The sequence below is a fragment of the Neolamprologus multifasciatus genome, chromosome 16 (genome assembly GCF_963576455.1).
Source record: "Neolamprologus multifasciatus chromosome 16, fNeoMul1.2, whole genome shotgun sequence".
Taxonomy (NCBI): Eukaryota; Metazoa; Chordata; class Actinopteri; order Cichliformes; family Cichlidae; genus Neolamprologus; species Neolamprologus multifasciatus.
Genome location: NC_140454.1, coordinates 16,497,487 through 16,508,700, shown reverse-complemented (window position 1 = coordinate 16,508,700; position 11,214 = coordinate 16,497,487). Strand labels below are relative to the sequence as shown.

General features: G+C 40.7%; 2 protein-coding genes across 3 annotated transcripts in view; both read right to left on the bottom strand.

Annotated features, from left to right (window-relative positions):
* The window catches only part of LOC146500560 (nectin-3-like), a 78,883-nt gene that overhangs the window by 52,122 nt on the left and 15,547 nt on the right, over positions 1–11,214 (bottom strand). The window lies entirely within an intron of this gene.
* Positions 189–9,293, bottom strand: LOC146500561 (poliovirus receptor-like). The gene is made up of 7 exons (XM_085134690.1): positions 8,893–9,293; positions 7,389–7,730; positions 6,459–6,761; positions 5,773–5,866; positions 4,477–4,631; positions 3,871–3,970; positions 189–2,624 (listed from the first exon to the last, which is right to left on the bottom strand). Exons 1-7 carry the CDS (start codon positions 9,008–9,010, stop codon positions 2,342–2,344), a joined length of 1,395 nt encoding a protein of 464 aa, XP_084990816.1. The 5' UTR covers positions 9,011–9,293; the 3' UTR covers positions 189–2,341.

The following is an 11,214-nucleotide window of genomic DNA, read 5'->3' as shown; positions in this document are numbered from 1 at the left end:
ACACAGAACACAAAACTATCCACAACACTACACACGACAACACATTAACTACACACTCCAAACACGCTAAACATCACAAATCTCTCACATCTCAAAACTCGCTCTCTCTCTTTTTCTGCTGTCTTTCTCTCTCTCTCTCTCGCCGTCACTCCTAAAACTTCCCCTCTTCCTAAAAAACCAAATGTCAAGTTGCATTGTCATTTTTGATTGGTCGACATTGCACATTTTTCCACCAACACGAATGTTTGGTCATAAGCAGAGAGTGCTTGCTAGCGCTGTCCTTAAACATTAAACATGACGAAACTATTCCGGAAAAACAGGCGTATATATTGTTTATCACGATTCTGGTTTTACGTGGCCTATCAACACAATCAACACAAAACTGGTATATATCACCTTGTTGCTTTGTCATCCTAAAGTGGTCATGCGATTGGCTTACCATGACTACTTTATTCTTCCTCAGTCAAACAGCGCCACTCATGCAAATATTTTTCCCCCTTAGTTCCAGGTGTTGTACTAGACAGTGATCGTGATTACCGTCCGCGGGAGCATGCGCAGTTGCCTAAAGCTGTAGCGCCCAGATCACTTAAAGCTACTTCCGTGCTACCGATATAAGCTGCGGTAACCTGAACACAGCTTCAACCGTCTATTTGTTGAAAAATAGTAACGCGACTGTGCCGCATTTTCTTGTTAGTAAGGGAAACAGCGTTTTAACAGTAGGATTGGTAAATAGTTAGATTAGTCGTTACTGAAAGAAGTAACGCCATTACTTTTAAGGCTGTTACTTGTAACGCCGTTATTGGCGTTACAAGTGGCGTTGACCCAGGGTAAGATCTGAAACCTGCAGGACACCGGCGCTCGAGGCCTGGAGTTGCCTAGGTAAAGATGTGCGTGCCTTTGAAATAATCAGCTGCACTGCATTTTCTGGTTAGTAATTGTAACACCGTTATAACCAGTGTTGGTCAAGTTACTTGAAAAAAGTAATCAGTAACTAATTACTGATTTCTTCCCCCCCCCAAAAGTAATCCCGTTACTTCACTGTTTACTTATTTTCAAAAGTAATAATCACGTAGTTACTTAGTTACTTTATAAAAACACGATTTACAACCTGAATAGGTGATAAAGCAATAGATCATTCAACCCAATTCTACTTTTTCTGCATAATCCATCATACAAAATGTAATCAAATGGAAAAGTCTCTTTTTTAAAACTTGTTTTATTAGTTTTAATCTTTTAACTTTATGCATGAAGCAAAAATTTAATTACATGCGACATTCTCTGACTGGAAGAAATTAGTTTAACATTTAAACCTATTTTCTGCACATTCCAGCACATAAAAGAAAATATTTTTTTTTGTGTTTACATTCAGTCTTTCAAATAGATGCAAGTAAAACACAGCAGAAAATAAATAAAATCAAAGACTAGCGGTTCTGCTGCTCTATTTTCACCTGTAAAGCAGGAGTGGGGTAGGCGGAGGTTTACCCTGGTGCAGGTGTGCCGCAGCGGTCAGTTGAAGAATTCGCAAGTTTCTCTGTGAATTTACCATTACGTTGTAGCGCACTCGGTGCTTGCTTGGAAGTTTAGGGGGTTTTTTCGCTGTAAAAATAAGTTTTCTTCCCACGCACAACGGACGCTAATGTTTTTGTCACTTTTTACGGAATCAAACTCAAAGTAAGGTCAGTACTTCCACGCTTTAAATGCTGCACACTCATACTCTGTCCCGCACTTGATATGTTATCCATTGTTGATCTGCACACAGCTGTTGTCACGAACGTTGCACTCGCTTACGTCATTGTCATGAGAGTCTCTCACACAAAAATCACCGATTTAGTAACGCAGTAACGCAGCGTGCTTACGGGAAAGTAATGGTAATCTAATTACCATTTTTGCAATAGTAATCCCTTACTTTACTCGTTACTTGAAAAAAGTACAAGTAACGCATTACTGCCCATCTCTGGTTATAACAATAGCAATAGTAATTTGTTAGATTACTAATCACTGAAAACAAATAATACTAATATTCCCATCACTAGTGATGCCATTGATATCAATAACATGGCATGGCAGGATCGCATTACCTACTTGAAATATTGACACACTTCCACCACCACTGCACTTCTACCAGTCATCATTTGGTCTGTGATGAACTTCTGCTCTTCTGGGGGACAGTGTGGCAATATGTTGTCCTTGATCACCGCCAGCACTGCTGGTTGACAGTGATCCATGTCTTCTATCATCTTCTGGTCCATGATATCCATGTGTTCTCCTAGATGGTCCCTGATCATCATGTGCACTCCTGGGAGATAGTGGTACATGCTGTCTGTCATCATGTAGCCCATGATCACACTGCTCTCCTGGGGGAGGAAGAGACATTATGGGGTCCTTGATCACCTCCAGCACTGCTAGTCGACAGTGATCCATGTCTTCTGTCATCTTCTGGTCCATGATCATCATCTGTTCTCCTAGATAGTCCATCATCATCATCATCATCTGCACTCCTGAGAGATAGTGGGACATGCTGTCTGTCATCATGTGGTCCGGGATCATCTACTGCACTACTAGCTCTCAGTGGAACATGCTCACTCTCTGGTGTGTTGTCATCATCTGGTGTGTTTTCGGGTCTCCTAAGAAAACAGTAGGACATGCTCCCTGTCATTATTTGTGGTTAAAAAAAAAACAAACAAACAAACAACCAAACAAAACCCAAAGATGCACATGAGAAAGTACATGTGAGAAACTGTTCTAACATCAGAGGAAACACTGTCAGTACATCTCAACATTTTAAAGTGTTGAGATGCTGACTGCTCGTGTCATTTTCAAGTGGACTTTTAGTGCTTTTAACAGAGTGTGCATATGGGAATTTATACTTATTTTGTTGATCTACTGTTGAACTTTGTTAGATATTATCTTTACACCTTGTTGATCGTATTCTTTTTCATTTTTGCCCCCTGGCCAGGAGTGTTTGATTTCTACTGTTTGTTTTTTTTAAAAAAACCCATTTTTATTGTAATTTATTTTTTGCATTTTTAAAAGCAGTCTCTGCTGTTTGATTGGCTGATCCCACACTACTCTCCACCCAGTCTTTTGCCTTCTCCGTTGGTCTGCAGTATCATCAACAAGCAGGGAAGGACAGACACTAATGTAAAAACAAGAGTTTTCTTTTAATGGCTTAAAGACATCTGGAACTGAAGAAAACAAACCAAGTTCAGAATCTTGGAGGATGACAAAGGTTACCATTTGTAAGACACAGAACTACATCAACAGCTTCCCAAGGAAATCTTGAAGATTTACTGGCCAAACAAGATCCACAGTCATAACCTGTTGGAAAAATGCAAGGCGAGTACATTCGGAGGAAAAAATATAAAGAAGATAATGGAAATGGACAGGATATGCACTGAGGAAACCAGGCAACAACCTCACCAGACAAGCTCTGAAACTCAGAGGGGAAGAGACAAAGAAGGAGGCCAAGAATATATGGTAAAGAGACCTCAAAAAGAATACATTTGCCATCAGATTGAGAAAAGGGCTCAAGACTGAGCATTTCTGAGGATCCTCATCAAAGGTCCATACTCCAGAGAAGGGTTGAGTAGGTAATATATGTGCTTTCTTTTTTTTTTTTTTTACAGCATATGTACGACCTGTTTAACTTGCACTGAGAACTCATTTGACCACATGTTTTAGGTTAACACTCACAAATTGCAAACACTACACTTGGATCCCTGCTATATGTTTTACCTCTTTCATTTATGAAGAATTTTTTTTTTTTTTTTTTTTTTTTTTTATCAGCCCCCTTTAAAGCACATATGCTTTAAAATGAGATAAACTTTATATTTTCCAACATACAGACAAGCAGGTAAATGTTAGAAGTACCTTATGAGATATCCATGTTTATAAAAGCACCATGCTGCAGCCCCAGTGACATTCAGGAAAACCAAAACACCAAATAAGGCCCAAGCCGCAGAGCATGCTCCTACATGGACACAAGAATTAAGAATATTAGACTTTTCCAATTTTACATTTGGATGACTTGGACAGCATTCAAACACCATGTAATACCTGCACCTGTACACATTCAAAAACTCTGTCATTCCAACAAGTTCTAGGGCACAAAAATAAACGAGACAAACTTGATACGACCATGAACAGAACCCATCACAAGTCTGGACATGCTCTAAGTTTTGAGTGGTGGAACTGACTTGAATAATATAATGTATTGGATGACTGGAGCATCAGTTATCTATCAGTCATTCATTCATTCATTCATTCACTTGTATGTTTATGCCTTCATATGGAGAGTCCATCATTTTACTCTAAGTGTAAATGTTCATGTTTCTATTTATTTCCTTTGATTGCGGTCCACAAAAAAATAGAACAGAATAACTTCAGAATGATACAATATGCACAAAAGTTTGGAAATCAGAAACAAATTGAGAAAGATTTGGACAAACTGCACAGCTAAATCCAAGCTGACCTCACCTGATGCCACATGCACATACAGCTGACTGTGTTTTCTTCCATATGCATTAGATGCTTCACACTGATAGAGGCCATTTAGATCAGAGGTCCGACTCAGCAGTTGTAGCTTTGCACCATCTACTTTGACAGCAAACTGCAGCAAAGACTGGCCAGATCTGGAAAAACATGGATGAGGTTTATTGTGAAATGCACGACAGGGCAAAAAAAAAAAAAAAGTGAGTTGTGCTAAAATTCCAATGAATTTCAGCTATTAGTTTGTTAGTTGTGTTAGTCATTTTCCTTGCTCACATAAATGTTGCTATGTTCTTGAAATTAAACCTAAATATATGATCTACAGTGGGGTGAAAAACTATTTAATTAGCCACCAATTGTGCAAGTTCTCCCACTTAAAAAGATGAGAGAGGCCTGTAATTTTCATCATTGGTATTCCTCAGCTATGAAAGACAAAACGAGAAAAGAAAATCCAGAAAATAACATAAAAGACACCTGTCCACAACTTCAAACAGTCACACTCCAGACTCCATTATGGCCACAATGCAAGAGCTGTCAAAGGACACCAGAAAGAACAGGCTGGGAAGACTGAATCTGCAACAGTTAGGCAGCTTGGTGTGAAGAAATCAACTGTGGGAGCAATTTTTAGAAAATGGAAGTCATACAAACCACTAATAATCACTCGATCTGGGGCTCCACGCAAGATCTCACCCCATGGGGTCAAAATGATCACAAGAACGGTGAGCAAAAATCCCAGAACCACACGGGGGACATAGTGAATGACCTACAGAAAGCTGGGACCAAAGTAACATCAGTAACACACTACACTGCCAGAGACTCAAATCCTGCAGTGCAAGACGTGCCCAGGCCCGTCTGAACTTTGCCAGAGAGCATTTGGATGATCCAGACGAAAATTGGAGAATGTCATATGGTCAGATGAAACCAAAATAGAACTTTTTGGTAAAAACTACTTGTGGTTTGGAGGAGAAAGAATGCTGAGTTGCAAAATTGGGGTCTAAACAAAGCCCTTTGTGTGTGACGTCTTCTTTTGCGTTCACACTAGAGCACGTTTGCAGTCACATTTTATCTGTAGTGTGAACAAACAGACAAAAACATCGGATTTGATCAAAAAATCAGAATTGAGCATTAAGACCTGCAGTGTGAACGTAGCCTAAGTGGTGATGTCACACCAGCGAAAAGCTTGCCCTCTCTCAGGGCTTTTTCAGCACAGTGTACTTTAGACAAACCTAAAGGAATCAATGAAATCACCTAAATTAACTGAAACCATTATTCAAACTGCTTTACCTGCTCCAGGTAAATTTTGCGTTTGGGTTGGCTTCTGTCAAACACTCAAACGAGTCCTCTGAAATCACTCTAATCTTCACTTCTGTGGGGGTGACTGCAAAAAAAAAAAGAAAAAAAGAAACAGAAGTGTGTTAATCATAAACTGTCAAAATAAAAGTGAACATACATTTGAATCCTATCATGGGAGGCAGAACCATGAATCTTGGTTGCTTTTCTTTTTTTTTTTTTTTTAAGGAGTGATCCTTTCATGCTTGGGGACTTCCACCAAAAAACAGCTTCACCATGCCACTAAAAAAAAAAAAAAAAAAAAAAAAAAAAAAACAAAAAAAAAAAAAACAGTACTGGAGGAGTATGCTTTCACTTTTACATTTGCCTGAATTGTTTTTTCCTTCGTACTCTGATCATGTGTGCTTCATGGATCTTGTGACTGGGGGGTGAATGAAACATAATGACAGAATTTTTAAGATAGACAAAAAAGTTTGAAACCTCTTTTACGTTGTGGCATGGCGTCATGATGGAACTGGAAGGCCAGAAACAGATAAACAGATGCACATGGTTATTGACATTCTACTCTGTAGGATAGGCTGTGTCATTTAATTTCTGTATACATTTTTTAATATTTGATCAAATAATTAAACTTCTTAAATAAACACTAAATAGGAACTCCATGAGCAGCTGATACTCACAGTAGATCTGTATGGTGAAGGGCAGGGTTTCTTCTTTAGACAGGGAGTCACCACTGATGACACACTGGACCTGGTGACTGTTAATCTCTCTCGTAGGAACACCAAACAGAGAGCTGACTGTGGTAGTTGTGCCGTTGTCATACTGAGTGGAGTTTGTTGTTGTCCTCACTTTGTCTCCCAAATCATCAGTGAGCCACCTCACCTCTGCAGGAGGCTTCGATCCAGCAGCCGTGCAGGTAGCAAATAAAACCTCGTCTGTGCCCAAAGTGGGAAGATTGTCCTTGATGTTTGTGAAAGGAGGCACTAGGAGAGTGTTAAGAGATATGTTCTAAAACACTTCTTCAGTAGAGAATCAGAGAGGAGAAACACACAGAATTTCTTGCTAAGGGCATCTCTCAGAACTCACACCCCAAGAGTGAGTCTCAGAGAGTGGCCCTGAGGACTTGCCCTGGTCCTTTATTTATACACTTCAGTGGGTGCTTGTGTGGTGTGTGTGGTGTGTGTGTGTGTGGTCAGAGTGTGACCCCATAAATGACTTCCCTAAACCTGCTGGACTGGAAGTCCAGCAGGTTTAGACTGGAAACAGATATAACTACGTTAATCCTACCGTAAAACAATAAAACAAGGTACGACCTTTTCCCATGCTCCTAGGATGTGGGGGTGAAAGCCAGAACACCCTGGAATGTTACAGACTCCCTAGGATGAGACCAACTACATACTTCTAAACACAAATGATTACATGCAGTATTCTACCATATTCAAACTTATATCATTAAAAGATTATACTGACTACTAAGTACAATTTTCCATTGACAGAGAGTTACAGCACACAAATAAATAAACATGCATACAGGATGATCAAAGTAACTCTGTCTTTATCGCGCATACGAACACACATAATTTTTTAAAGATAAAAAAAGTTTAGTATACCAAGCAAGTTCAGAGGTATCTGAGTCTTCTGATTTCCACTGGGAAAAAAGGTGAAGATGCACGTGTAGCTGCCTTCATCCTTCAGGGCAACATTGGATAACTGGAGAGTTCCATTTTTGCTGTTAAAATTCCCGATATATTTAAATCGATCATCACCTCCATTAACAAACTGCGGTCCCTCTCTGGGTAGGATAGTGAGGAAATTGTCATTGTGAGGTTTTTCTCTCGTCCTCCTCTGCCAGGTAATCTGTGTCAAGTCATCATTGGTATCAATGACATGACACGGTAAGATAGCAGTACCTCCTTGAACCACTGTTACATTTCCACCAATCACCTGGAGAGCTGTAAAGAGCATGAAACACTATCAGATTACAATTTCTTCTATATCTTACTTTCTGTGTGTGTGCTTTGTCTCTACACCAAATCTTGAAATTTGGCAGTTTTGCAGCATCTTGCTGATGTACAATTGCAGTGTTTTTCCTGCATAATAAAAATGTGGGATAACAAAGAGGTCTTAGACTCCAAATATGAATGAAAAATCACTGTGACGGTGATAAATATTTGAACAATTTCTCAATTTCTTGGGAGTTTAAAGGACTCAAGCTTAAAATGAAATCTGTTTATCAAATAGCCAAAAGTAAAGTAACACAACTGAATCCCTGGCTACATGTGAATGAATCAAGGCTAATCAGGACTAACAGGCAGAACATGAACTTAAACACTGCTTCATTGCAGGATAGGAAGTGATACAAAACAGAACCAGGCTAAACTGAGCTTCTGAAACCTAGGGGAACACAGGGAGATGCACACAGCATGAGGGGCAACGTGACAACGAACAGGGGCAAGCACAGGCAATAAATACAAAAGGTGAACTGGGCAAAAAGGGAACGGCTGGGAGACACGACTGATGACAATTACACATGACCTGACAGGGAAGACGCAAAACTGACACATGACGCGGACCTTCAACGTAAAACAGGAAGAAGGTCATGCATGCATACACCGGGGCTTAGCCCTAAACGGTAGCATGCATGTGGGATGGGGGGGGGTGGGGGGGGGTGTAGAAATGACTGAAAAAGACAGCGTGAAGTTGAAGATTTGCCTACTAATAGTGTTAACACACACACACACACACGCGCGCGCAGACATTAATTCAATGTGAGCAATTTCTTAGCAAGACAGATGAGTCTCGCTCCTCTCTTTTGTACCCCCTCTTCTGTTGTAAATATGTCATAAACAAAATGCATGCAGGTTCAGAACAACAGAAACACGTGATGAGGACTAAACAATCGCACTGCACGAGATTTTGAATTCTGCAACACTTTTCTGTGTCACTGCGTTAGTGAACGTCATTATCAAGATGCGACGATCACAAAAGCAGCCAGTTCCGGTGCAGGTGCTGTTTCACAAAGCCTCACCTTTCTTTGTACGAGTCTACCTTCCACAAAAGAAGCAGCAATAACATAAAAATACAACAAAATATAAAAAAATGTAATCGACGTACCTATTACATCTGTGCGCAGAAGCGCTACCATCAGAAATAACAGCCTGCGCAGCACCGAGTGACAACGGGACGATAAACTGTGGCGGTAATTGCCACAAAAAGGAGAAATGTCATCCATCCGCTAATCCTCGGTAGATCAATTAAAAAAAGAAAAAAAAAGATATCCACACATATCGACTTCCGGGAGAGATTAGATTTGTTAGTACACGACGTGCGTCTTTAAAACGCTAGGACGGAAATAAAGCAAGATGCAGTATAGGCTCTGTGCATGTCTAATGTGTGGCTATATTCATGTGAGCAAATGAACAGATAGCGCAGTTTTTATAAAGTATGAAAAAATTACTGGTAGGAACCGATTGTTCATCAAAATGTAGACGATGACGGATTAAAAAGTTGGCCACCTGCTGTTTTCTGTTTTTTGGGGGGTGGGGTGGGGGGGCACACAAGACTGCAACCACGCACAGTGCAAACTATAAACTATACATATACCGTTTGTAGCTTATATTATTAAGTTATTTATTATATTATATTATATTATATTAAGTTTATAAAAAATATATACATTTTCTCATGAAGGTCACTGATCTCTAAAGTCCCCAAAATGTCTGTGAGGACATCAGGGACAGGTGTGTGAATCTGTTTTTCATTATGGTTATCCACAATCATGTTTTTAACTGTATGATACTCGGATGAGGCCAACTCCAAGAGTTTTCAGAGGGACGAATCTACCTAATCTGATGCTCATCTGCTGATCATACATGGAGGATGATGATTCGTTAAAAAAAAAAATGCTGCTCTTCTAGCTACTGCTGCCTAAAATATAACACCAGTAGACTGTGATTCTTCATGGAAAAGAAAGAAAAAGAAAGGATGTTTGCCCCTGGTTTATTTAAGGATGGTCATATTGTACATGCTAAACTTAGTAAAACATTTAAATACCATACTAAACAAACCATAAGTATAAACTGAATTCAGACAGGCAGCAGTGGTTTTAACCAAAATCATTCTTTTAATAAAAATACGTTGCAATAAAATCTCGTAAATGAATTTATTTTCATCCATTTCTGTGAAATTAAATCTCCACCTCTTTAGTATAACACAATCTGACTGTTCACAATTTCTGCTCTTATTTGGCCCAGTCTAAGAGATGCACCTACCATTCAGCAGCAGGCTCTGCATGCTCCAACACAAGTCCCCACTCCTGACTTGACGGCTGCATCAAACCCGCAACCTGCTTCAGAAGCCGTGCCTATATCTGCCTCCGCATCCACAGCCCCCTTAGGCTGCTTGCCTCCGTTGCCAACTCAGCCTGTACCTCCTGCTTTAATGCAGCCTGCATTGCCCATGTTCACCTCCTCCAGCTTCTCTTGTGATGCCTCAGCTACTGTCCCCTATTACATCACAGCCAGAACCACATATGCCTCAGTCAGTGCCCCCACCACACCATTACAGCCTGAGCATGCCCCACCAGCAGGCACGTGCAAAAGGGGGGCATCAGGGGCTTGAGCACCTGCCCCTTTCCTGATGGGTGACCAAAGTGCCCTTTTGTTGAGGCAATCTTTTTTTTTTAATGTGTGTGTGCAGGGCTGTGCAGAGACGTTTAAAGGGGCGGGTGCTCAAAGTTAAAAAGGGGCACATTGAACCAGGCTGAATAACAAAAACACACATTCAAGAATCTAATATGGGATCGCATCATACTATGCGTTTGCTTGGCGACAAGGCAAAGCAAACGTAGCCTATGTTTTACCTGATGGGTACAATGTTGCTGTTGAGGGGTTCCTGCTGCTCCTGCTGCTGATAGTGCCGGGGGTCAGGGCTGTGCTGATCTGAGACTGTAGACCAGGGGTGGGCAATCTCAGTCCACGAGGGCCGGTGTCAAGATTTCACCTTAGGTCAACACACCTGAATCAAATGATTAGTTAATTACCAGGCCTCTGGAGAACTTCAGGACATGTGGAGGAGGTAATTTAGCTATTTGAATCAACTGTGCTGGATCAAGGACACATCTAAACCTGCAGGACACTGGCCCTCGAGGCCTAGAGTTGCCCACCCCTGGTATATATTATTCAGCAGGGACATTTGTGTCCTGCAAATTCACTTAGTGAATTTGGGGGTGGCTGTTCAAATTTCCTGCTTTCACTTGGCATGTCTAGTGGCAAGAATCAAGCACATCCAAAGGGAATAAGTGCATCAGTGGCCATGTGCTCAGCACGCAGAGGGAGAGTGGGAGTCTAAAGGAGCAGCGGCAGAGCATAGCAGTTGTAACGCTGTTTTGTGTGATTAATTGTGTGTTAATGAACCTGTAAGTGTTATTCCCTTGAA

Coding starts and splice junctions, on each gene's coding strand:
- LOC146500561 (XM_085134690.1), bottom strand. CDS start 9,010: ATGGATGACATTTCTCCTTTTTGTGGCAATTACCGCCACAGTTTATCG. Junction 7,731..8,892: donor TCTGCGCACAGATGTAATAG/GTACGTCGATTA, acceptor TGCTCTTTACAG/CTCTCCAGGTGATTGGTGGA. Junction 3,971..4,476: donor GTATGTGCATGTGGCATCAG/GTGAGGTCAGCT, acceptor GTGTCCATGTAG/GAGCATGCTCTGCGGCTTGG.